At 45.1% G+C, this 20,964-nt stretch overlaps 2 protein-coding genes and 1 long non-coding RNA gene across 6 annotated transcripts in view; all 3 read left to right on the top strand.

The window, feature by feature from the left end:
• The first annotated feature begins 435 nt into the window (after window positions 1-435).
• Window positions 436-3,653, top strand: LOC138717667 (protein ELYS-like). Its single transcript, XM_069851307.1, has 5 exons — window positions 436-531; window positions 1,270-1,360; window positions 1,447-1,536; window positions 1,689-1,829; window positions 3,616-3,653. Exons 1-5 carry the CDS (start codon window positions 436-438, stop codon window positions 3,651-3,653), a joined length of 456 nt encoding a protein of 151 aa, XP_069707408.1.
• Window positions 3,654-6,753: 3,100 nt separating this feature from the next.
• LOC138717496 (uncharacterized) lies at window positions 6,754-7,730 on the top strand. The gene is made up of 3 exons (XR_011336875.1): window positions 6,754-6,873; window positions 6,963-7,106; window positions 7,626-7,730. It is a non-coding gene; the product is annotated as an uncharacterized lncRNA (long non-coding RNA).
• A 3,433-nt stretch (window positions 7,731-11,163) lies between these two features.
• LOC138718220 (epoxide hydrolase 1-like) overlaps window positions 11,164-20,964 on the top strand; it is a 31,347-nt gene continuing 21,546 nt past the window's right edge. For all 4 annotated transcript variants that reach the window (XR_011337025.1, XM_069852561.1, XM_069852560.1 and 1 more), the window contains exons 1-9: window positions 11,164-11,263; window positions 12,628-12,651; window positions 14,193-14,406; window positions 15,188-15,368; window positions 16,147-16,377; window positions 16,881-17,010; window positions 17,965-18,179; window positions 19,292-19,400; window positions 19,730-19,855. Coding sequence is in view for 3 of the 4 variants with exons in the window: in XM_069852561.1 (XP_069708662.1) it covers window positions 11,235-11,263; window positions 12,628-12,651; window positions 14,193-14,406; window positions 15,188-15,368; window positions 16,147-16,377; window positions 16,881-17,010; window positions 17,965-18,179; window positions 19,292-19,400; window positions 19,730-19,855 (1,259 nt within the window). In the remaining variant the exon portion in view is untranslated. The remainder of the gene's footprint in view (window positions 11,264-12,627; window positions 12,652-14,192; window positions 14,407-15,187; window positions 15,369-16,146; window positions 16,378-16,880; window positions 17,011-17,964; window positions 18,180-19,291; window positions 19,401-19,729; window positions 19,856-20,964) is intronic.

Genomic DNA, 20,964 nt, shown 5'->3' with positions numbered 1-20,964 from the left:
AATCTCTCCTATGCCCTTTTCCCCCTTCACAAATGCTCCTTTCTTGCCTAGAAAGCCTGTCATCATTTCTGCAAGTACCTTCCTCCAATACCTTTCCTTTGGTCCTCTATTCTGCATTGTATGTACAATAAAAGTTAGTGTTTTCCCAGCTGGACAGAGCCCTCTAGGGCTCACACACATTGCTGGTTTTTGGGTAAGTGATTGTGGTGGAGGCTTCCAGGGTTGGCTCAGAAAATCCAAGTGCCTAACGGCCTGGGCACAAGGAATTTCTTATACAGAAATGTGAAAGGCATCTGACTGTCCGCTGGGGTTTGGGGTTTGGTGCTTTTGCACAAACTTGTAAGTGATCTGATGAAGACAATGGGTAGTCAGTTCTGTCTTTCCAGTTACTGCTGTTGGAACAATGTAAACTAATCATGACATAACTCCGAGAGCATGGATTGTTGTCCAACGTTCATTGCTTCTGCAGATGGAGTGTGCTTGCTGAGGTCTGGAGTTGTCCATGTCACTTGCACCGGTTTCCAGAAGGAGGTGAGCTTTTACTCTCTCTTTCTTGAGAATGCCTAAAGAGATGATCCTTGGCTACGTTTTTTCTGTTGTGCTGCTTTTGGTGTCAGAGACCATTTTATGCTCATTTTACGCTCATCCCCCCACATAATTGTGATGCTATCCTGCCAGTGTCCTGCAAATAGTAACGTTTTAGGTCCATTGTTGAGACTGTAATACTATCATTGTCTCCAGTTGAAGCCCGGCCAGGGACTGACTGTCTAGGGAGAAATAGAGCAGTGCTGGAGGAGCAAGAGCAGAACTCTTGGGAAAGTCCAGGAAAGTTGCTACATCTTCATTCCCCATCAGTTGGACTACCTGCATAGTCATGAGTTAGGGTTTAGATCCCTGACTAACTTGAAAAAGGGGGGTAGAATGGAGAAAAAGTAAAATTATGTAAATGTTTGAGACGAAATGGATTTCTGATTTGTGGAAGTGTGTTGGGGCAAGTAACAGTTCTGCACGGTGTGGTAGCTAAACCCAAATTTCTTGGCAAGTTGGCCTAGCCCCTACGCTGTTTGTTTTGGAAGCCTGGTGCAGACTCTTCAGATTCCAGTCAGATGTTCTGGTATCAGCTCTAGCTTGGAAGTAACTTGGGAAATCAAGACTTTTTTTTGTTCCCTTTGCTGAATTGTGTTGATCTCGTTCAGAGACTTGTACTGTTGATGGCTCAGATGTTGAAAGTATGGAATGTTCTCATTTAATTTTGTCTGTTCTGCTTAGGAGGAGCAGTTAGAGGCCATGTTGTCTGCGGCTGTCCAGACAGGTTCTCTAGAACTCCTGACTGGATGCATTAAACATTGGACCTCTGAAAGTAAGTCTTCTAAGGCTGCTTTTCTGGATTCTCTTTTTCAGTTTGAACCTGTTGATTCATTTCTGTTTTGTTCTCTTCTTTTAAAGAGCAGCCAAGTTCTGTAGCAAATTTAGAGTTTATTCGTGACTGTGCATGGAAAAAAGTCATCTACACGAAAGATGAATTTGATGGCATATGTGAGTACCAGTGTAGTCATTCTGCAGATATAAAATCTTTCTTTCTATTTGAGCTTACTCAGTAACCTGCTGGTATGTGATATGACGCGTGTGTACCTTGAAACACTGGAATTGCTCTGTAGGCTGATGATTCAATATCTCTTCTCAAAAAGGTGTTCCACTATTTGATGGCTCGTGCAACACCGTCGACCCACAAGTGCTACAGTCCCTTCAGCGCTGCCAGTCTGTCCTGAGGAACCTTACCAGGGTCTTAAAGTGTTTCCAAAGAGAACCACAACAGCTCAATGAGAAAGGTTTGACAGCATTACTAAATCTTTGGTATGTTTTAGTAAGATTTGGGATGATGCTTGGGTTCTGATTGTGCAAACATGAGCTTTTGTTGATAATTGCGTTGAAATAGTGTATTTGCAATACTAAAAATAAGAAGGCAGTGTAAATGAGTGACTTGTAGAGTAAGTTACTTAGGTTTCTGTAGCTTCCTCAATTATCCTTTTTGTGGGGTTTTTCTTCCCATCGGAGAGTGATACAGAGTGAAAAAAGCAAAGATGGAGAATTGTACCATGTTATTTTTATACTCTCGATTTAGTATGATGAAGGGACTTTTGTAAAAATGAAAGGAATCGCATACAAAACTAATCTTATGCCTTTTCTTCAGATTTTGCAAACTTGAGAAATAAGGAGGTGTTAGCTAACCAGTTTTCTGTGTATGTACAAATGGTCATCTGGCTCTGTCAGTCTGGTCTCCTTCCTGAGGGCTTAGGTAAGCATGAACTGTAATGCATTGGTCACAAGGAGGCTACCCAGCAAAAACCTTTGCTTTGAGAGCAAAGGCACAGTGAAACTATTTCAGGATTATGCTTTTACAGCCACATGAGTTCAGTGGAGTTAGACCCAGGAAAGGTGTTCATTCAGACACTTCTGTTTTGACTTCAGACCTCAGGCCTTTGAGTAGTGGAGAACTCAAAGGCAGGAAAGGGGCAGTGCTGGAAAGGTGGGAATGGGGAATGGCAGCAACGGGGAAAGGAGGGAAAGGGGACAGTGGAAAAGGCAGGGAAGGTGTCAAAGAACAAGGGGGAAAGTCAGGAAAGGGAAAGGGGAGAAAGGGGAAAGATAGAAAGGAGGAAGCCGGGGAAAGATCAGAAGGGGGAAGCAGGGAAAAGCAGGAAAGGTGGCAAAGGCAAAGAAGGGAAAGGTGCCACAAGGGAATGTTGGGATATGTGAGGAAAGGCAGCAAGGGGAAAGGCCAAAAAAGCAGCAGGGGCAAGGCGGCAAGAGGAAAAGTTGGCAAAGGTAGCACAGTGGAAAGGCAGGAAAGGCGAAAAAGTGGGAAAGGGGGAAAAGTGGAAAAGCTGGATATGGAAAAACCAGGAAAGGGGCCATGACGACAGGGGAAATTCAGGAAAGGTGGCAAGGGGGAAAGGCCGGAAAGGCAGCCGGGGGAAAGACAGGAAAGTGGAAAGTGGGAAAGGGGAAAATTTGGAAAAGCGTCAAGGGGAAAAGTCAGGAACAGTGGCAAGGGCAAACGTTAGGAAAGGGCAAGGGTGGGAAAGGGAAAAGGGGGAAAAAGCGGCAAGGGGGAAAGGTCTGGAAAGGCAGAATGCAAGATCACCTCTTCTCTTGTCTGCGGAGCTGCCTGCTGGAAGGTGGTGCAGCATTTCCCAGGAAGGATCCCCTCTTTGTCCAACCGTACCAGCCCACTACTAAATCAGGTCCCTAAGCACTTCATCTACCTGCCTTTTAACCGCCTCCAGGGATGGAGACTCAACCACCTCCCTGGGCAGCCTGTTTCTTTTCAGGAATTGGGTTTTTTTGGTAGTGAACTTGACCTTGTGCTGCGTGTTTTGAATGCTACACTGAGTGTAAACTTGAAACAGTACTTGGGACAAGACGGAATTGAGTCTTGTGTCTCACATCTCTGGTAGCAAAGGCAGGAACAGGACTGGCTTCTTTTCAGAGTTGGGAGCTTGTCTGTGCTTCTTGGTGCTTAGCTTGTATGATCTTTTATCTTTCTTAGTCAATGTTTTTAGTTTGCAAATGTGATATTACTTCCTTAACTTGCTTTTACTTTATTGCCTGTAGATGGGACGATGCATTTGTCTGCCCCTTCCTACAATTAGCCTCTTCTTCCGACCTGATATAATGGTCAGCGACAGAAGCTGGAGAATTTGTCAAGGTGAGCCTACAGCTCTGGGGCACTTCCATTGCAGGTCCAGAAGTGAAAGTGAGTGGCTTTTTTTGTCGACATTTGTATTTGCAGCCGGATGAGTTTTGGTGGAAGCCACGGTGTATTAGAAATTGACTTGAAAGTTTGTCTTACTGAGCTTGCTTCTCTAGTAACTCAGATAAAGGCTGGAGGAAATCTGTTGCACTGAGGGGCTGGAATTGTTTTCCCCTGTCCAAATCTTCACTATCTCTTGTTCCAGAGGAAAGTGGGACTCTGACTGCCTGATGATCGATGGCATAGTTTCCCACTTAGGAGACCAAGCTGCAAAGCTGTGGGACAGAGAGGAAGGAGGGACTGGGAAATATCCCCCTCCCAGTTTACATGTGAGTGCCATGGTCACTGAAATCACCACCATCCCCCTCCCCACCCAACCTCAGCCAAAAGCCAATGGTTTATGAACAACGGGAGTTTTTAAAAAACTTTAACTTTTTCCCCTCAGGCACTGCTGCATCTCTACCTACTAGAAAGCATTGAGGAGACCTACAAACATGCGGTTGTATTCTTCCTTGTTACCTGTATTACACCTTCAGTATATGCAAACAAAAGTTCTTAAATGTTTGTCACCTACATGCTTAAGGACATATGTTAATATAAACTTAAAGAGAAGCATTTTTTTAATTTTTTGAATTGTAGAATTTTTATGATTTTTTTTTCTGTGTTCTGTTGCAAGGTCTTTTCTACTATGAGAGAATGGCTTTGCTAAGAAATGTCATAGGTAAAAAGCCCTGTTAATTTCTTTCTCAAAATTTAAACACAGTTTGTATTTTTTAAAGCACGCGTAGCTGTAGCAAATGGCTTCTTACTAGAATGACACACTGAAATCTGCTGCTTAAGAGCAAAAGCATTTCTAACAGTGGCATAGCAGTAGATGATTTTTGCTGAAATCATCTCTTTTCTGGCACTGCCAACAGGCTTTGCTTTTGTTCTGTTGGTAGTGGAGACACAGAGAATAAGAAGAGAGAAGAGGGAAGTCATTGGGCAGACACTTAATTTTTAAGCTGCAGAAATACTCAGAATTGCTCTTCTGGTTTGTTACCTGACCCAGGAGGGGAGCCTAGAGAGCGAGGGCTTTGAAACCAGTGGTAGCCCAGAGCTGCCTTAGAACATCTATTTAAATATCTGAAGCTAAACTCTTTGGATGCCTTAGAGAAATCAAAGTGTATTTCTATTCTTCTTCAGAATAGAGTTTTGTGGTTAGGACCTGCCTGTCTTCAGGTTTCAACAGCTTAAAACGGCAAGACTAAGACATTAGTATTTTCTGATTCCTACCACTTTTCTATTCTTATTTCATTATTTTTTTCAAAATGTAATGGGAAAAACTTGTTGGTCTTCCAGATTTATTAGCCTTAACTGGATATTTGATATCAGACAATTTACTTGCTGCTGGACATCTTTCATTGCTGGCCAAATAAAATAGAAAATGTAGTCAAGTCCTTTGCCACCACCTTTGCTCTCCCTCAGGGCCTTGTAAAGCTTATTCAAGGATTTTGGCTCCTTGATCACCATGACTATGAAGTAAGTATGTTACTGTTCAGTTGGAGGTACATTACTATGCAAGGCTGTCCTCTATAAAATGGTTTTCAGAAATTGCTGCTTATCTAATAACAGGTATTAACACACCATAGGCTTTTTTTCGTAGTCCTGATGCAGCATCTTCAGCAGTTAGTTATGATTTGAGATTCTGTTTTAATTACTTGGACAGGTAATTGATAAAACTTATTATTTGTAATGTGCTTATAAAAAGTGCTGTTTGTATACAGAGATTTGATTAACCTAGGAAAGAGGGAATTACTCCTTTTAAAACACTCCCTTTGTTCTGTATGGCTAACTGAATAGGATCTCTGATACATGTCCAGTATCAACTATGTCATTAGTAACTCATGCAAGTTCGTTTAACTGACATTCACCTTTACTTTAATAAACTTTTGAATAGTTGTTTTGCAAGAACATATGTATTTATCTTAAGTAGCCCGGTCTTCAACCCTTACAGAAAACACTGGCCCACCTCCATCATCAAGGAACAATGAAAGTAGCACCGTGGCTACAGATGAGGATTATTCAATCACTCGTTTGCCAAGGACAGCATAGGCAAGCCCGCAAATACCTACAGAATGTGAAGCCATCCATGTCAACGTGTAGCAAAGCGCAGCTTTGCCTCAGTGTGTTGTTGTCTAATAGGTAAAGAAATATCTCCCCCCATTTTGACATTCAAATATTGCATAAAGTGGAGAACAAATAATTTAAATCACAATCCCCTAAACTTCCTTTAAACTTGGAATACAATAATGTTGGGGCGTCATTTTGGTTATACTATTACTATATGTTTACCTATCAAAAAAAATGAATTACAGGTGCGTGGTGGAGGCTTGGGCTCTTTTGCGGCAACATGCCACCGAGGTAAATAGAGAAGAGCTCTTAAAACACGTTTACGAAAGGTGCCAGGAGATGGGACTCGTGGAAGACTTACTGAAGCTTCCTTTCACCAACACTGAACTAGTGAGTCTAGACAGAAAAAATCTTTATCATCTCAGTGGAAAGAGAAGAGGCAGATTCGTAACAGGCTTTTGAAATGTGTTATTTCTCATAGGAGTGCTTGAAGTCATATTTACGGACCAGGGCTAGAATACCAACCCATGCAATTCTTTCAGTCCGCAACCAGCAGAGTGCCTGCTATTGGCCAGCAGACCAGCGGAATCAATCAATGAAGGTTCATCTTATGGTGAGTGTAAAAGTTCTGTCAAGTGCGCAAGGTTCTGCACAGTGGTTTGCACAGTTCTCAGTAAAGATCATGCTTTGGGTTTTGTACCATTCCTGGAAATATTAGGAATAAGTTTCTACACTTCCAGTTACAGCTGGACCTAGAAGTTTAACAGCATCCTTCCCAAAGCCAAAGCTGCTCTGTAAAGGTATAATTTGTTACAGACCAATTGTAATTAGGTTTTTCTTCATGCTTTTCATTCATCAGAATTATGGTGTTTCTCTGTGTAGAGAGGGAGGAGCTCCAAGAAATTCCGTGTTTGAGCACTGTGGGAAAGTCCTCCCTCACATTCAAAGAAAGCTGGCGGTGGAGAAGGCCAAGCCATACCACTTGTGTTCATCAGTCTTTAAAGAAGGTAATGTTTGTGGGGTGGAACGTAGTGGAAAACGAACCATCACTTTGATGACACAAGGCTGACATATTTTCCCCCCTCTTCATTTACAGCCCCAACACCAAAGCCATTACCAACTATAGTAAAACAATCCAAAGTAAACGTATGTACCATAGGAAGTGTCATCACTAAGTTATTATCGGCACGAGGAATACATGTATAGGAAGGAAACAGAAAACCGGTTTATCACAATATAGGTAAGCAGCTTTTTAACAAAGATTAGTCTTCAGCTACATGTTTGGAGAAAGAAAAATCCACTGGAACTGTGTGAGTGTTTTGAGGGAAGGGGCAGCAGAATAAAGACCTGTTTGGCTTTTCTCATTTATAATACTTAACATTTAAGAATCAATGCACCATAAGTCATGTTTGGAGAGAGAGTTTTCCTGCTATGATAATCTTATTATTGCAAATAGATGTATTTACATTATGGTAAGTATATTTACAGAATTTAAGATAGATTAAACTAAAACTATGATTTCCACCAAGCTGTTGGTGGACAGATTATTTTGACAGACTTGATTATGTGACCAAATAGGAACCTTTTATGACTTCCAGCCCGTTTCTGCCTCATTTCTACTGGTTTACTTAAAACCAGGCAGAACTATAAAGAGCCAAAACCTGATAATTTTCCTGCAGGTGGTATGGTCAAGTAGAATTCTGATATGGTTGGACTTCAGGGGAATGAAAGCCTGTTAACATTTTCCTTTGAATTCTAGAGCTCCAGAGCCACCAGCCATGAGAAGTCCTCCCCTGGATATGGAGTGGTCTGACCTTTGTTACGACAGAAGCTACAAGATATTCGTTAAAATCTTCAGTATAGAGTAGAGTTATAGCATTAATAAAAATGTTGTTTCTCCTACGTGTGTGTGTGCCTGTGTCTATGCTTTCTGTGCTTTCCAAGTGTTCCGCAACACTGCCAGTCACGGTCATGCTGACAAACCTTGCACTTTGTGCTCTCTCTTCTCTCCTTATCGGGAACAGCTCAGGGCAGGCAAGCTAGCAAGGGTGAGGATCTACACACCTTTCAGACAACAGCACAGAGTCACCAGATCTTCATAATGACCCGGGGCTGGGGAACTGGTGCTGGCGGCAGAAAGACAGAAGTCTTGCTCAAGCTCTGAGAAACACAAACTCCTCATTTATTTCACTTAGGGGCATTAAGGCTTTGACAGTAAGATCAGCACAAAGTACTGGCAGCTTTCCCAAACAGGCAGGAGGACTAACTAGTGGTTTCTTCTGCTAAGACCCCTGTTACCCAAGGCCTGCCTGCCTTTAAAACTTGGGAATGGGGAGAAATCAGAAGGCTGTGGTTGTGAATCAGGCGCTTTAGTGGTTAAGCAGTAAGTTAGAGGAAAGAGATTATACAAAATTCCAGAACTAGCACCCAAGAAGTCAGTCATTTACCATGATTGTGAATTAAAACTCGGTACTCCTCATGGGTGTGCTCACTATAGGCAAAGGGTATTTTTAAGTCATTTTCTGTTTCTCCTGCCAACAATAGCACAGTGAAACTATTTCAGGATTAGGCTTTTACAGCCAAAAGAGTTTATTTATTGTAGTTAGAACCAGGAGAGGTGTTCATTCAGACACTTATGTTTTTACTTCAATCCTCAGGCCTTTGAATAGTGGAGAACTCAACACCACATTTGTTGAGGCGATCAATCAGTTTTGTTTTAGAGAAGGCAGCTCCTGGAGAACACACGCTACCTCTGTCAATGAAAATCAGAAGAGGAAAACAGTAGTAGTAGTGTGGCTGAGAGACACCTTGCTTTGTAGTCAAAGGTGGGTTTCCCTGCCCAGGAAAGAAAAATCACTTTGTCCCACAGGAGGGCACAGGAGGAACTTGTCAGTCTGGTTGTATTCAGAGGTGCATTACGAGATCCATCCTATGAGTACATCCTTTCAAACTCAAAGTAAAATGATGAATAAACGGCTTTAAATCAGTTTGTGTTGAACTACATTCCTTGCACAGCCATGTGGGTGAAGTAACACGGAACTGCACGGGGTTAGGAGATCTGCATTTTCAGAGATAGGTAACAAATGACTCTCCCGAGTCATTTGGGCAGGCTAAAACGTGCCAGCTGGAGGTGAGCATTTTGGGGGCTGAAAGCTCCCTCTGAACCGCTGTATTCAACATCCCTGATTCAATGCTCAGAAATACCGGTCTCATTTGGAACTCTTCACTCATCCAGCCAGTACCACACCTTGGGTACCACATCTGGTGGTGAGTGAAAATCTTTTACCCTTGCTTTAAACCTGCCTCTTGGGAACTAAATTGGTCATGTTGATATTGCTTTAGGCTGAGTAGGGAATCAATTTCCTTACGCCCCCAAATCCATTTTCTACATTTCATAGTTCTGGTGTGCTACAAAATCCCCACTCCTCTTGTTCCTAGATTACGTGCAGAGCTTGTACAGAAGCTGCTCGTTCGTTTCAGACTTCCTTGTCTCCCCTTCCTGTACTCTTGTGATTCTAAAACATGTGCCTGAAACAGGGGGGCAGGGGGGCAATGGATTCTGAACATAATGGATTTTATGCTGTCTTAATCCCTTTCCTTTAACAGCTTGTGAGATTCTCTTAAACTCTGAGCCGTCTGAGGTTTCACAGAGCTATGCAGGACTCTCAGACGCTCTCATATGGCAGCAGCCCAACTAAAGCCCATTGTGATTTTCTTCCTGTACTGCAATTGCTTTGGACTTTGCTGACATCAGTTTTTATTGGCCAGTTTAATCAAGCGGTTTCGCAGCTCTCTGCAGTGATCGTTAGAGTAAACCAAACCCTGGCTAGCTATCGAGTTTTCACTTAATCATTAACTTCCATCTGCAGAGAAGTTAGGATCATGTTGAAATGTATAGCTGCTAGCACAGATTTTTGTCATACTCTCCCTCCCCTGGAACTTGCTTCCTTATTGCTGTGCTTGGATCCTCACGGTAACTAGTTATTAATCCATTAACTTAATCCTTCTCTTAAGACAGCTTTGTTTCTATGGTCTCCCCATCTACACCAGTGCGAGACAGCTCTTCTCTCTTTCCCGAGGATGGATTATTTCAGGAAAGGAATACCCCACAATCCTCGCTAGCGGGAACTGATGCAAAGAATTCATTCCACTTCTCTGAGATGGCCACAGCTTTCTTCACACTCCTTACCTGCTGGCCACACGAACTATGTCAGGCTTCTGGCTTTTCAGGTGCTAGGGCTTAGGCCATTTAAAAGGCTTGGGCAAGTGATATTTGTTGTCTCCATCTTTTTCTAAGCTGTTCCTCTTTACTTCCTTCCCCACAGTGCTTGTCTCTTGCATTCAGTCACCATAAACCATTGCTTCTCAAACACCTGGTTTCCGGATGTTGCCTACCCATGCTGGGAGCCCTGGCTCTTGCTTTTGTGTCACTCTAGGTAATAGAATGTGTGGGATATTTTCAGCACAGGTGGTATGCCTAATGCTTGAAAAGCAACTCTGCATACAGTGACCTGAGGTTCTCAGCTGAGCCTGAGTCAATCAGTTGTCCTTGCAGCCCAGGTGAGCTGCATATGGGACTATACAGGAAGCACATTAGCCATCAGGCTGAGCAAAGTGATGCTTCACTCTCTTTAACACTTGTCAGACCATCACTGGGTTGCCACGTCCAGTTTTAGACTTGCTGGCAGACGAACAATTGGAATCAGCTCACCCTTGGTGGTGGAGGGTCACCAAGCTGCCAGGGGACTGGAGCACATCACAGGGGGAGAGACAGAGAGACATGAGCTTGTTCAGCCTGGGAAAGAGAAGGCAGAGAGGGATGTAATTGCTGTTTACAGCTACCTGGAGAGTGTAGGAAAAAATGGACCAGACTCGTCTTGGAGGAGCAACTGTTGAAGGACAAAAGGCAACGGAGGCAAATTGCAACAGGGGAAACTCTGGTTAGCTATGAGGAACAATTAGTTCACCATAGAGGTATTCAGACACTGGGACAGGCGCCCAGAGAGGATGTTACATCTCCATCCTTGGAGGCATTAAAATTTTGACTTTGCTCTTTCAGGTGCTGTTCTGACACGGGGGAAGCAAAAACATAAAAGGGGGACCTCCAGGCAGTGTCTGCAGAGTTGCTTTTTAGCACTTGGCATCCTGCCTGTGCTGTTGTACGAGGCTGTTCTCTCCCCATGGAGGACTTTGCTTTTGCCTCTGTTGAACTCCCTTGGCAGCTGCCCCCTTAGGCGATAGGTGGCACTGATGGATGATGCAGCTTGCCTTGTCTTGAAGAGAAAGCGTCACTGCCAAAGAGAAAGCCAGCAGAGGAGACACCTGAGTTGCTTTGTTCAGAGCAGCGGCCAGGCAAGGAGAAGCAGACATGTGGCAGGAGTTACTTCCAAACACCTGGTGAGATCTCCTCAGAACGGGGCGCAGGGACTCCAAATGGGGCTCTCTGGGGCTGGAGCAGGAGACAGTCTTTGTGGGATTATCAGGCCATCAGAGGGTGGGAGCATGAGGCTGAGTTCTCCTGAGCATGAGTAGGGAGGAGGTTTTGTTAGACTGAGCTTTGTTTTGTGTCATTTAAAGAGCTGTTTCTGGGACATGCTTGCTTGCTTGCTCTGTAAGCAGTGCTGAGTTTGTGCTATTGTCAGAATAACCGTTTTCATGCCTCTGACTCACTAAACTGGGATAGAAGTGCAGGGGGATGATAATGTTTCCTGTTGCATAAACTGCTCAGTCTCCAGGGACGTGGAGGCTGACGCTGTTTCCTCTTATGAGTCCTGTTCTTCCTTGTCTGGGAGTGGTTGAAGTAGATGCCTCCTTAAAAATCACACATGGGCTGCCTTATATATTGTTACCAAATTGCCTTGGACACTTCTGGGGTCTCCAGTACAGGCACTTTTTTCTGCATCACAAGTATCAGGGGAAACTATACCGAATAAAAAGAAACAGCCAGCAGGCTTGGTTTTTCATGTTGGTGTTTTTTCCTCTTCTTTTGGCTCAAAGTATCATGACTATGACACCAAATGGCTCCCTAATCTAGCTGCCTTCCACAAGCAGAGCAACAAGACTTTCTCTTGCTGCTTCTAATTTTGCTAGTTTTCAGACTGCTTGCTTTTCTTGCAAGAGAATCTACCAATCTGAAAGAGAACCAAGGAGGGTGTTTTCTTTTTCTTGCAGCCAGATGAGACCTAAAAGCTTGGTATCCATTCAGGGGTAGTTAGACATAGCAAAGGTATAGCAGCTCATTGAGCTCTGAACAGGGCAAGGTTCCACAAGCCTCTCCTCCTGCCAGCCCTGCAGCACCACCAGTGCCACGTGACTGGCAGCAGAATAACTCTTGATACCTAAATTCCACTGCCAAGTCTGTGCACCTATTGCTACACGGCAGTCAAAATAAGCTAGTTCCTTGGCTGAAGTAGCACAGCCGCTGGAAGGATGGAACATCACAAGGACACCTACCCGGTTGTTTAGTGCCTTCTATCTGCACTGTGTCAAAGGAAGTGATATTATGCCACCAAGCTATTGAGCTGAAACACATTCCAGGAACACTGTTTCCTTGTGCAGAGGCAGTGCTCTGAGCCCCTCTCTTTTTGTCCCATTCAAAAAGTAGGAAAAAGAATGTTCCTGGGTGGCTAAATGGCTTGTGATCCCATGGCTGGGCACTAAACGGTGCCGGCAGGTGATCTTGTTTGCATCCCTGAGGGCTGGTACCATTCAGACAACACTACCAGATTATAAGGATCTATTTTTCTTCTTCCCTCTTGTAGGGAGAACATCTTGTCCCGCATCAGGTGAGTGAAATATGCTCTGGGCTGAGCCTTCAACTTTTTATTAGCATTCTGGCTGGGGCTCAGCATAGTCCCTTCCCTACATTGTATGATGATAACAACAAATCTTCATAGTCCCCTTTGCAGCCCCCTGCAATAGCCGCAGACACCTCTACCAGTGCGCAAGGGAAGCTGGAGAGCTTGAGGCATGAGTCAGAGGTACAGGAAGGTGCACTCCATTCGGAACTGATTGCTCAAGCATTTCAACAGAATCACAGAATCACAGAACAACCAGGTTGGAAGAGACCCACCGGATCATCGAGTCCAACCGTTCCCATCAAACACTAAACCATATCCCTCAGCACCTCATCCACCCGTGCCTTAAACACGTCCAGGGAAGGTGACTCAACCACCTCCCTGGGCAGCCTGTTCCAGTGCCCAATGACCCTTTCTGTAAAGAATTTTTTCCTAACGTCTAGCCTATACCTCCCCTGGCGGAGCTTGAGGCCATTCCCTCTTGTCCTGCTATACAGCTATCTATGATTAGCCACGGCTAGTTAATAACTCATCTGTTCATGTCCAGGCCCACAAATGGAAGGTTTCAATGTACAAGGAACCAAGGTTAGGCCAACAAGGATAAAATCATGTCTATTTTAGTTTAATGAATTCCATTTCTATTGTTGCTGAGTTTTATTTGGACAGTCAGATGGATAGCTGGACTTTGGGGCTGCCTTCAGAAGGGTTTCCTGCAGTGCAGCAGCTTGGGCTCCCTCCATGAGCCTCTCTGGCTGTAACATCATTGCAGAAAATGGTAAGAGCAACATTCTACGCTCTTCTAAGCTTGACTGCCAAATTGTTCAAAGCTTTGTTGGTGGTAACTTGTTTAAATATCACAGTTTTGAATCCTGTTGCCTGTCTGCTAAAACCAGCTCTGGTGTCTTGTTTCCCACACTAAAAGGAAGTCTGAAATTCTGCTGTCTAGAACAGAATCAGGGGCACCAGGCGGACAGGCTGAGACCCTTAGTCACGGAGAGCTACAGCAGAGGACCAGTGTGCCCTAAAAGATGGTTGAATCTGTAGGAGAGCTTTGTATAGAGCACTGTCAAGAAGGGCATGTCTAATACACCCAGTTCACTCCAGCAGCTGAAGACCCTTGTCTTTGCTCCTACTCCTCAGCCCGTTCTGTCTGTACAATTTTTATTGCTGGAGGAGTCCGGATGCTACTATCCCATTCACTCCAGTACCTACCTCGGCCCATATCCTATAGACCCCTGCCCTCCAGAACACTCTGGCTCACAAGGAGAGGGCCAAGGAAGCCTTGTGATTGCCAAGTCCTGAGCAGCAAAGACTTGAGGTCCTGAAGAAGCATTGGTAGGTATAACCCTGGCCCAAATCTTGCCTGTACTCTTAAAAAATAACAGAAACCCCCAGCCCTTGCTTACTCCATGGGATTTGTAGGGATTTGTTACTGTCCAGGCCCAACTGATGTGAGTACAAATTTCAGCATAGTCCCTTTTCCCTTGACACTTCTGTTGTTGAACGTCAACAATTTTATGCCTCCCTAGGTCTTTTGAATGTTCTCAGAAGAATGCAGCCCTGGTCCCTGCAGCTGCCCTGGGGCTTGGAGGGATACTGGTTTTCTGGCTGAGGTCTAGACACAAGATCCAGACTATTGAAATGGGTGATGGATGGTGGGGCTCAGGTGAAAGACCCTTAAAAGGGAAAGAAGATGAAAGTATCCGTCCCTTCAAGATTGAAACATCTGACAAAGAAATTGAGGTACTGATGGCTGGGATGTAGGGAGGAGCAGGAAGCTGCAAGGTGGAACTAGTCCATCACCCACCTTGCTGCTTTAAGTTGACATCTTGGAGGTGGTAGCAGTGGATTTATATAAGCCAGTGCAGCTACCTAGCACCATTAAGTGATACTCTGGCTCACCACCCTTTCCAAATGGGATTTGAGCTCAGATTCATTGCTATGTCCCATAAAGACTTTCTGAGACTTGAGACCTTCCATGCAACCTGGAGCTGCTCCTGCAAAAAGGTGGTGCTTTGAGCAGCAGATTTTGACAGCAGATGGTGGAGCCAGGTGAGAGTGTTGTATGACAGCATTGGCACCAGTGGGGCAGTACTGAGGGAAGGGCTGGAGGGGTGAAGAGGGAAGGGGTCTTGGTTGAGTCACAGCACCTCTATGTGTCTGGCCTTAATGTTCTGGCCAACCAGCAGTCAGCAGCCCAGGCTGAGCATCTTAGTCTTCTTCCAGCCAGCATTGCTGGCAAGTTCCTAATGTCAAAACCCCTAAAGAGAGTTAGCAGCAAGGCAAGAGTAGGATCCAGTACTCCTGAGCACCCTAGAGGAACTGGTAGACTGCAGAAAAATATCTTCTCCATATAAACTATTCAGGGGGTCATGCAGAGTATATCACTGCTTCAGGAGCGCTCGTGGTGTCCCAGGTAGCGGTATGAAAGCTGGCAGAGCCAGGAAAGCCCCTCTCTGCCCACCCTGGTGTAGGGAACGTGTCGGCCGCTGGCCAGCCTCCCAAGAAAGGCTCCCCTCCACAGGACCTGCACCGCCGCCTGGAGCAGGCACGCTACACGCCACCGCTGGAAGGGGCTGCCTTCCACTACGGCTTCAACTCCAGCTGCCTGCGGAAGGTGGTGGCCTACTGGAGGAACCAGTTTGACTGGCACAAACAAGTGGAAGTCCTGAACAAATACCCACATTTCCAAACAACCATTGAAGGTGAGGGGTATTTGTGGCCTGAGTAGGTCTTGCTCTGAAATGCATGGAGAGAAGGGGGCATTTAAAAGGTTACAATATTTAAGACAACTGTATACATAACAGCTCGGAGTGAAATATAGCTAGTGGAGGCTATATTAATAATATACTCCATCCTATGGATGGTGGCCGTTAGATAGTGGCAATAAGGTTAGGCCTGCTTCAAGACGGCCTTCGTCTGGCTCTGAATCTGTACTGCCTCATGATGAGATTTTTCTTCTGCTATTGCCTTGAAGCCACCTTTGAAAACTGCATACTTACCCAGACTCTGAGGCTACAGTTTCCACCACCACCACCCAATTTAACCAGGTGGCATCAGCCACACTTTGGATAAAAGGTCTGCAGGTTAAACTTCTATCTTGCATGCACTTTTTCATATCTCTCTTTATCCCGCACATAGTTTGTGCTTTTGCCGTATTTTCACCTGTGTCTTACCTGCATTACACTATTCATTTAAGTGCAGCCCTGCTTACATACTGTGAGACCAGTTTCTCAGGAGATGGATGCTCAGTCTCCTGTGACCCCACTGTCTGAGGCTAGGATCAATACCTGTGTTTGTATGAAAAAGATGAGACATAGACTAGGCATCCCTTTTCAGCTAGACATCTCTTTGCCTTGTTTTGATTGTGTAACTTCTGTAATGAATGCTGATTAGAATTCTGCCACCCTCCCTGTTCAGAGTCCAGGGCAGAGACTGTGATGGGACCAGAGCATTAATTTATCTGTCTTGGTTGTGCGGCAGGGATTGATATCCATTTTATCCACGTGAAGCCCTCCTATGTCCCTCACGGTCGAGCTGTTCAACCTCTGCTGATGGTCCATGGCTGGCCTGGCTCCTTCTACGAGTTCTACAAGATCATCCCTCTGCTCACGGAGCCAGCCAGGCATGGCTTGGATGGGGGTGATGTGGTGTTTGAGGTCATCTGCCCATCCATCCCAGGCTACGGCTTCTCAGAGGCTCCGCACCAGAAAGGTAAGCGATGAAAAGGCTTTGATGGAATTGCAAGGTTTTTGTAGTAACACCTCAGTCACCCCCAGGACCCCAGGGCACTGCAGATTTGGAATGCAGATGCTTGTCTCTGCACTAACACCCATGTGGCTGAGGCTCTGGGGCTGGCTGTGGAGATTTTGAAAGCAACGGCGGCAGGAAGCCCAGGTCTGGTTTTGGCTCTCTCGACTTCCCACTGAATTCCATCACCTTATGTTTGCTCAATTGCCACGAGTGAGACATTCTATTACCTAGAGTGACATAAAAGCAAGAGCCAGGCCTCCCAGCATGGGTATGCAACATCCAGAAACTAGGTGGTGTTTTAGCATTTAATGAAAGGTGGGCACTGCAGCCAAGCTTAGGTCAAGGAAACCACTGTGCCTTGACATACTGGCACAGCCATGTGCCTCTGCCAGGCCAGTGTCTTTGGCCAAGTTATGAAGGCTAAGACAAACAGGTCTCCTGCCAGTGTTTCTCTTTACCTGCAGGCTTTGACAGCATAGCCGCTGCGCGGATATTTCATAAGCTGATGAACAGATTGGGCTTCAAGCAATACTACTTACAGGGAGGAGACTGGGGCTCACGTATTACCACAAACATGGCCCAGATGCTGCCACAGTGAGTAGCAAAAGGCATCAGCACAGAAAAGCTGCCTCCTCTTCTTACCTTGCCTTCTGACCCAGCAGTCCTGGGCCGGCCTTCTGTTTGCCCTCGCTCTCATCCCGTTCCGTTTTGTTTCCTTCTGGGACAACCACAACCCTGGGCATGCATTTGTATTCATCCGCTTTGCATTGATGTCAGCCCACTTCTCGTGCTTCCTGAATTCCAGTGCTGTTGGGCTTCTCTTTCACAAGCTGTGGAAGTACACATTGCTGCATTTTCAGTTGAGACAGATCATTATTCTAAATGGGGAAGGAGAGAGACTTAACATCAGCAGGGAGAGAATGAAGGAGCTCAACCTTTCGGCAGCTGAATAGCACCATGAAATATAGGACCTACCTATCCAAAATGCAAAGTTGAGACTGATTGGAAAAGAAGCACGACCCCTTCCTTAGAAATGGCATCACAGCACATGATTTAGCATTTAATGAAGGGTGGGCACCGCAGCAAAGCTTGGGTCAAGGAACAGATAAAGGTGGAAAGCTCTTAAAGCAGGTAGATTGTAGGCTGAGCAGCTCAATCTTCCTGATCGCAGTTGTACTTCAGAGAACTCAGAGCATTGTGGTCACATGTGACCTGCTCAAGCATTTCAGAAAATACCGGATGCAGCCTGTTACCTACAGCACAGAGCGGCTGAAAAGCAACAGCCAGCACTCCCATCAGGGCTACGGCACATCCAGAAACTGAGTGCCTAAAGATAGCGTTGCACCAGTGGTACTGCTGGATGGAGATAGCGTCAGCTCTACCATTTCTAACTCCCATCATTACTTTCAGTCAACCATGGCAATCCTGAAGGGCTTTATGTATTTTGCTCAGTGAATTTCTATCACAGCTCTGGTCAAACTTATTTTCCAGAAAACCTGGAGACAGAAAATTGCTGATGTAACCGTCTCTTCATTAACTTAACTTTAGATCGGTGAAGGGGCTGCATCTGAACCTCATCTTCATCGGCAGACTAGGTTTGAGAAGAATCATTTCTGTGATGCTTGGGGCTTACATCCCATGGCTTGTAGGTCTCACGAGGGAAGATGTTCGACGTGTGTACCCTTTCATCCAGAAGAATATCTACAACCTTCTGCAAGAGTCAGGATACTTACATATCCAAGCCACCAAACCAGACACTGCAGGTAATGAACCATCTCTATATCACTATGAACATGGTATATTAACTGCTATAGTCTGTAAAAACTGAGAGTTGAAGACAGGCCAACGGTGTTTGACAAGCAATGGGCTCTGGTGAACAAACGCAAGAGACAAGAACTGTGGGGAAGGAAGTTAAAAGGAACAGCTTAGAAAAAGATGGAGACAACAAATATCACTTGCCCAAGCCTTTTAAATGGCCTAAGCCCTAGCACCTGAAAGCCAGAAGCCTGACATAGTTTGTGTGGCCAGTAAGTAAGGAGTGTGAAGAAAGCTGTGGCCATCTCAGAGAAGTGGAATGAATTCTTTGCGTCAGTTCCCGCTAGCGAGGACTGTGGGGTATTCCTTTCCTGAAATAATCCATCCTGGGGAAAGAGAGAAGAGCTGTCTCACACTGGTGTAGATGTGGAGACCATAGAAACAAAGCTGTCTTAAGAGAAGGATTAAGTTAATGGATTAATAACTAGTTACCGTGAGGATCCAAGCACAGCAATAAGGAAGCAAGTTCCAGGGGAGGGAGAGTATGACAAAAATCTGTGCTAGCAGCTATACATTTCAACATGATCCTAACTTCTCTGCAGATGGAAGTTAATGATTAAGTGAAAACTCGATAGCTAGCCAGGGTTTGGTTTACTCTAACGATCACTGCAGAGAGCTGCAAACCCGCTTGATTAAACTGGCCAATAAAAACTGATGTCAGCAAAGTCCAAAGCAATTGCAGTACAGGAAGAAAATCACAATGGGCTTTAGTTGGGCTGCTGCCATATGGGAGCGTCTGCGCATAGCTGGACTAAAGCTGAAGTCACTTCTGTCCCTGTCTCACAGGTAAGAACACAGATACAATATGCGGCGTACCCACTGTGTTTATGGTGTTAGTGCTTCCCAAGGGCATAATCCACTGGCACCCAAATTTTCTCTTTCTGCCACGCATGACCAAGAAGACAACAGGACTTCCTTCCCTCCAAGCTTCTTCTGTATAGGAATTACCTGAGATTGGGGTGCTGTCAGTTCCACCTGAAATTCCACACAGCTGAACTTCCCCTGAAGTACTGCAGTGCTAGGACACTGCAAGAGCTCTCCCTTTCCTCTCCTGAGCTAGGCTGTGGACTGAATGACTCTCCCGTGGGGCTTGCTGCATACGTTTTGGAGAAATTCTCTACGTGGACAGACAGATCATTTCTGCATAAAGATGATGGAGGCTTGGAAAGGTAAGGAAAAAAGATGCTCTTCCACAAGAAGACTCATTAAAATATTGGGTAATACTAACTAATGAGGAGACAGGGAAAAGACAGGGCAGTCAAAGCTGAATTTTAAGGATGACAGTGAAAAGTAGTCAATTAAACTTAGAGCAGACCACATGCAAATGGCTGCTTCAAGCAGCAGGCAGTTTTGCTCTGGACACAAGGGTGCCGATTTCATTTGCTGCTTGAAAACGCGTGGAGAACAAGAGGAAGATTTGTTCTTCAGGCCATGAGCCCCCTGGAGTGGATTGAGAAAGAGCTTCCCAGGAAATGTCCTTCTCTTTGTGTCTCAACAGCAAGTACTCTCTTGATGAGCTTTTGACCAATGTGATGATTTATTGGGTGACATCCTCCATTGTGCCCTCAATGCGCTTCTACAAGGAGAACTTCTCCAGGGACCCTGGTCTAACTGCTGATTCCAGGTAATGAAGCAGTAGGTGCAAGGCAGATTTGCAAATGAGACTGAACCACATTGAACTCTATAAACATTTACACCCATTACAAAAGATAGTTTAAATAGTTTAAAAAGAAATCCAAGCAGTTCTTTGCTTTAGAGAAATATATTCAAGGGTCCCTTTTGTCTTGAAGCTGTAATTCACACAAGGTAGCTGGTGGCCAAAAAGGTGCAGAAGACTTGTCAAAGTCTATTCAGTCTTGTTGGTGTTCAAAGTACAGCTCTACGTAGTTGTTCACAAAGCAAACGTAACCTGTGGCTCCGTTCAGTGAAAACAAAAGAGAAAACCAATAGCATTTCTAAGGAGTTTAAACTCCGTTAGGAAGGATACGGCTTCCTGGGGGATAAAGTGAGATCCACAAGTGCTCGGCATGAACTTAGGGAAGCGGCTGGGAGAGCAGTATTCCAAACCAAGCACCTCCAACAGCTGCTGGTGGGCAGATGACTGTAAGAGATGCTGCACAGGAAAATGCTGCTAAGCAGAATTCTCCAAGGGATTAGGCATACAAATAGGAGTCCTTTTCTTTGTAGACTCATCCAGTTTACCTCTCCTCTTGGGAGAGTCATTTGTTTACACTGGTACCATGAATTCTAAAGGGAACGGGAGGCAGCTCATTTCTGACTTTCAGCAAGAGGGGTGGCACCTTATCTGGAATCATCGAAGGGTTTGGGGGAGAAGGGACCTTCAAGATCATCCAGTGCCAACCCTCCATGCCACCTATCACAAGACTAGAGAACAAGGCAAGCTGGAATATCTGCAACAGTTCGAGACTGAACTGTGTGCAAAGTTGGCTCTACTTTACAGGTCTTGGGGTGTGACATTCTTGAACCAAGGAGATCCTTGCACAAGTGCAGCTCTTCAGCAGAGCACAGACCACAAAATGGGTTGCTGTGGCAAAACTTCTCCAGCTGATTGTGGCATTACCAAAGTCTGAATGTTTCATAGAATCATTGAATCGCAGAATCATTAAACTCCGTTAGAATCATAGAATCACTAGGTTGGAAAAGACCCACCGGATCATTGAGTCCAACCATTCCTATCAAACACTAAACCATGCCCCTCAGCACCTCATCCAC

This window comes from Phaenicophaeus curvirostris, chromosome 2 (genome assembly GCF_032191515.1).
Source record: "Phaenicophaeus curvirostris isolate KB17595 chromosome 2, BPBGC_Pcur_1.0, whole genome shotgun sequence".
NCBI classification, from domain to species: domain Eukaryota; kingdom Metazoa; phylum Chordata; class Aves; order Cuculiformes; family Cuculidae; genus Phaenicophaeus; species Phaenicophaeus curvirostris.
This window is presented reverse-complemented; position numbering and strand designations above follow the sequence as displayed.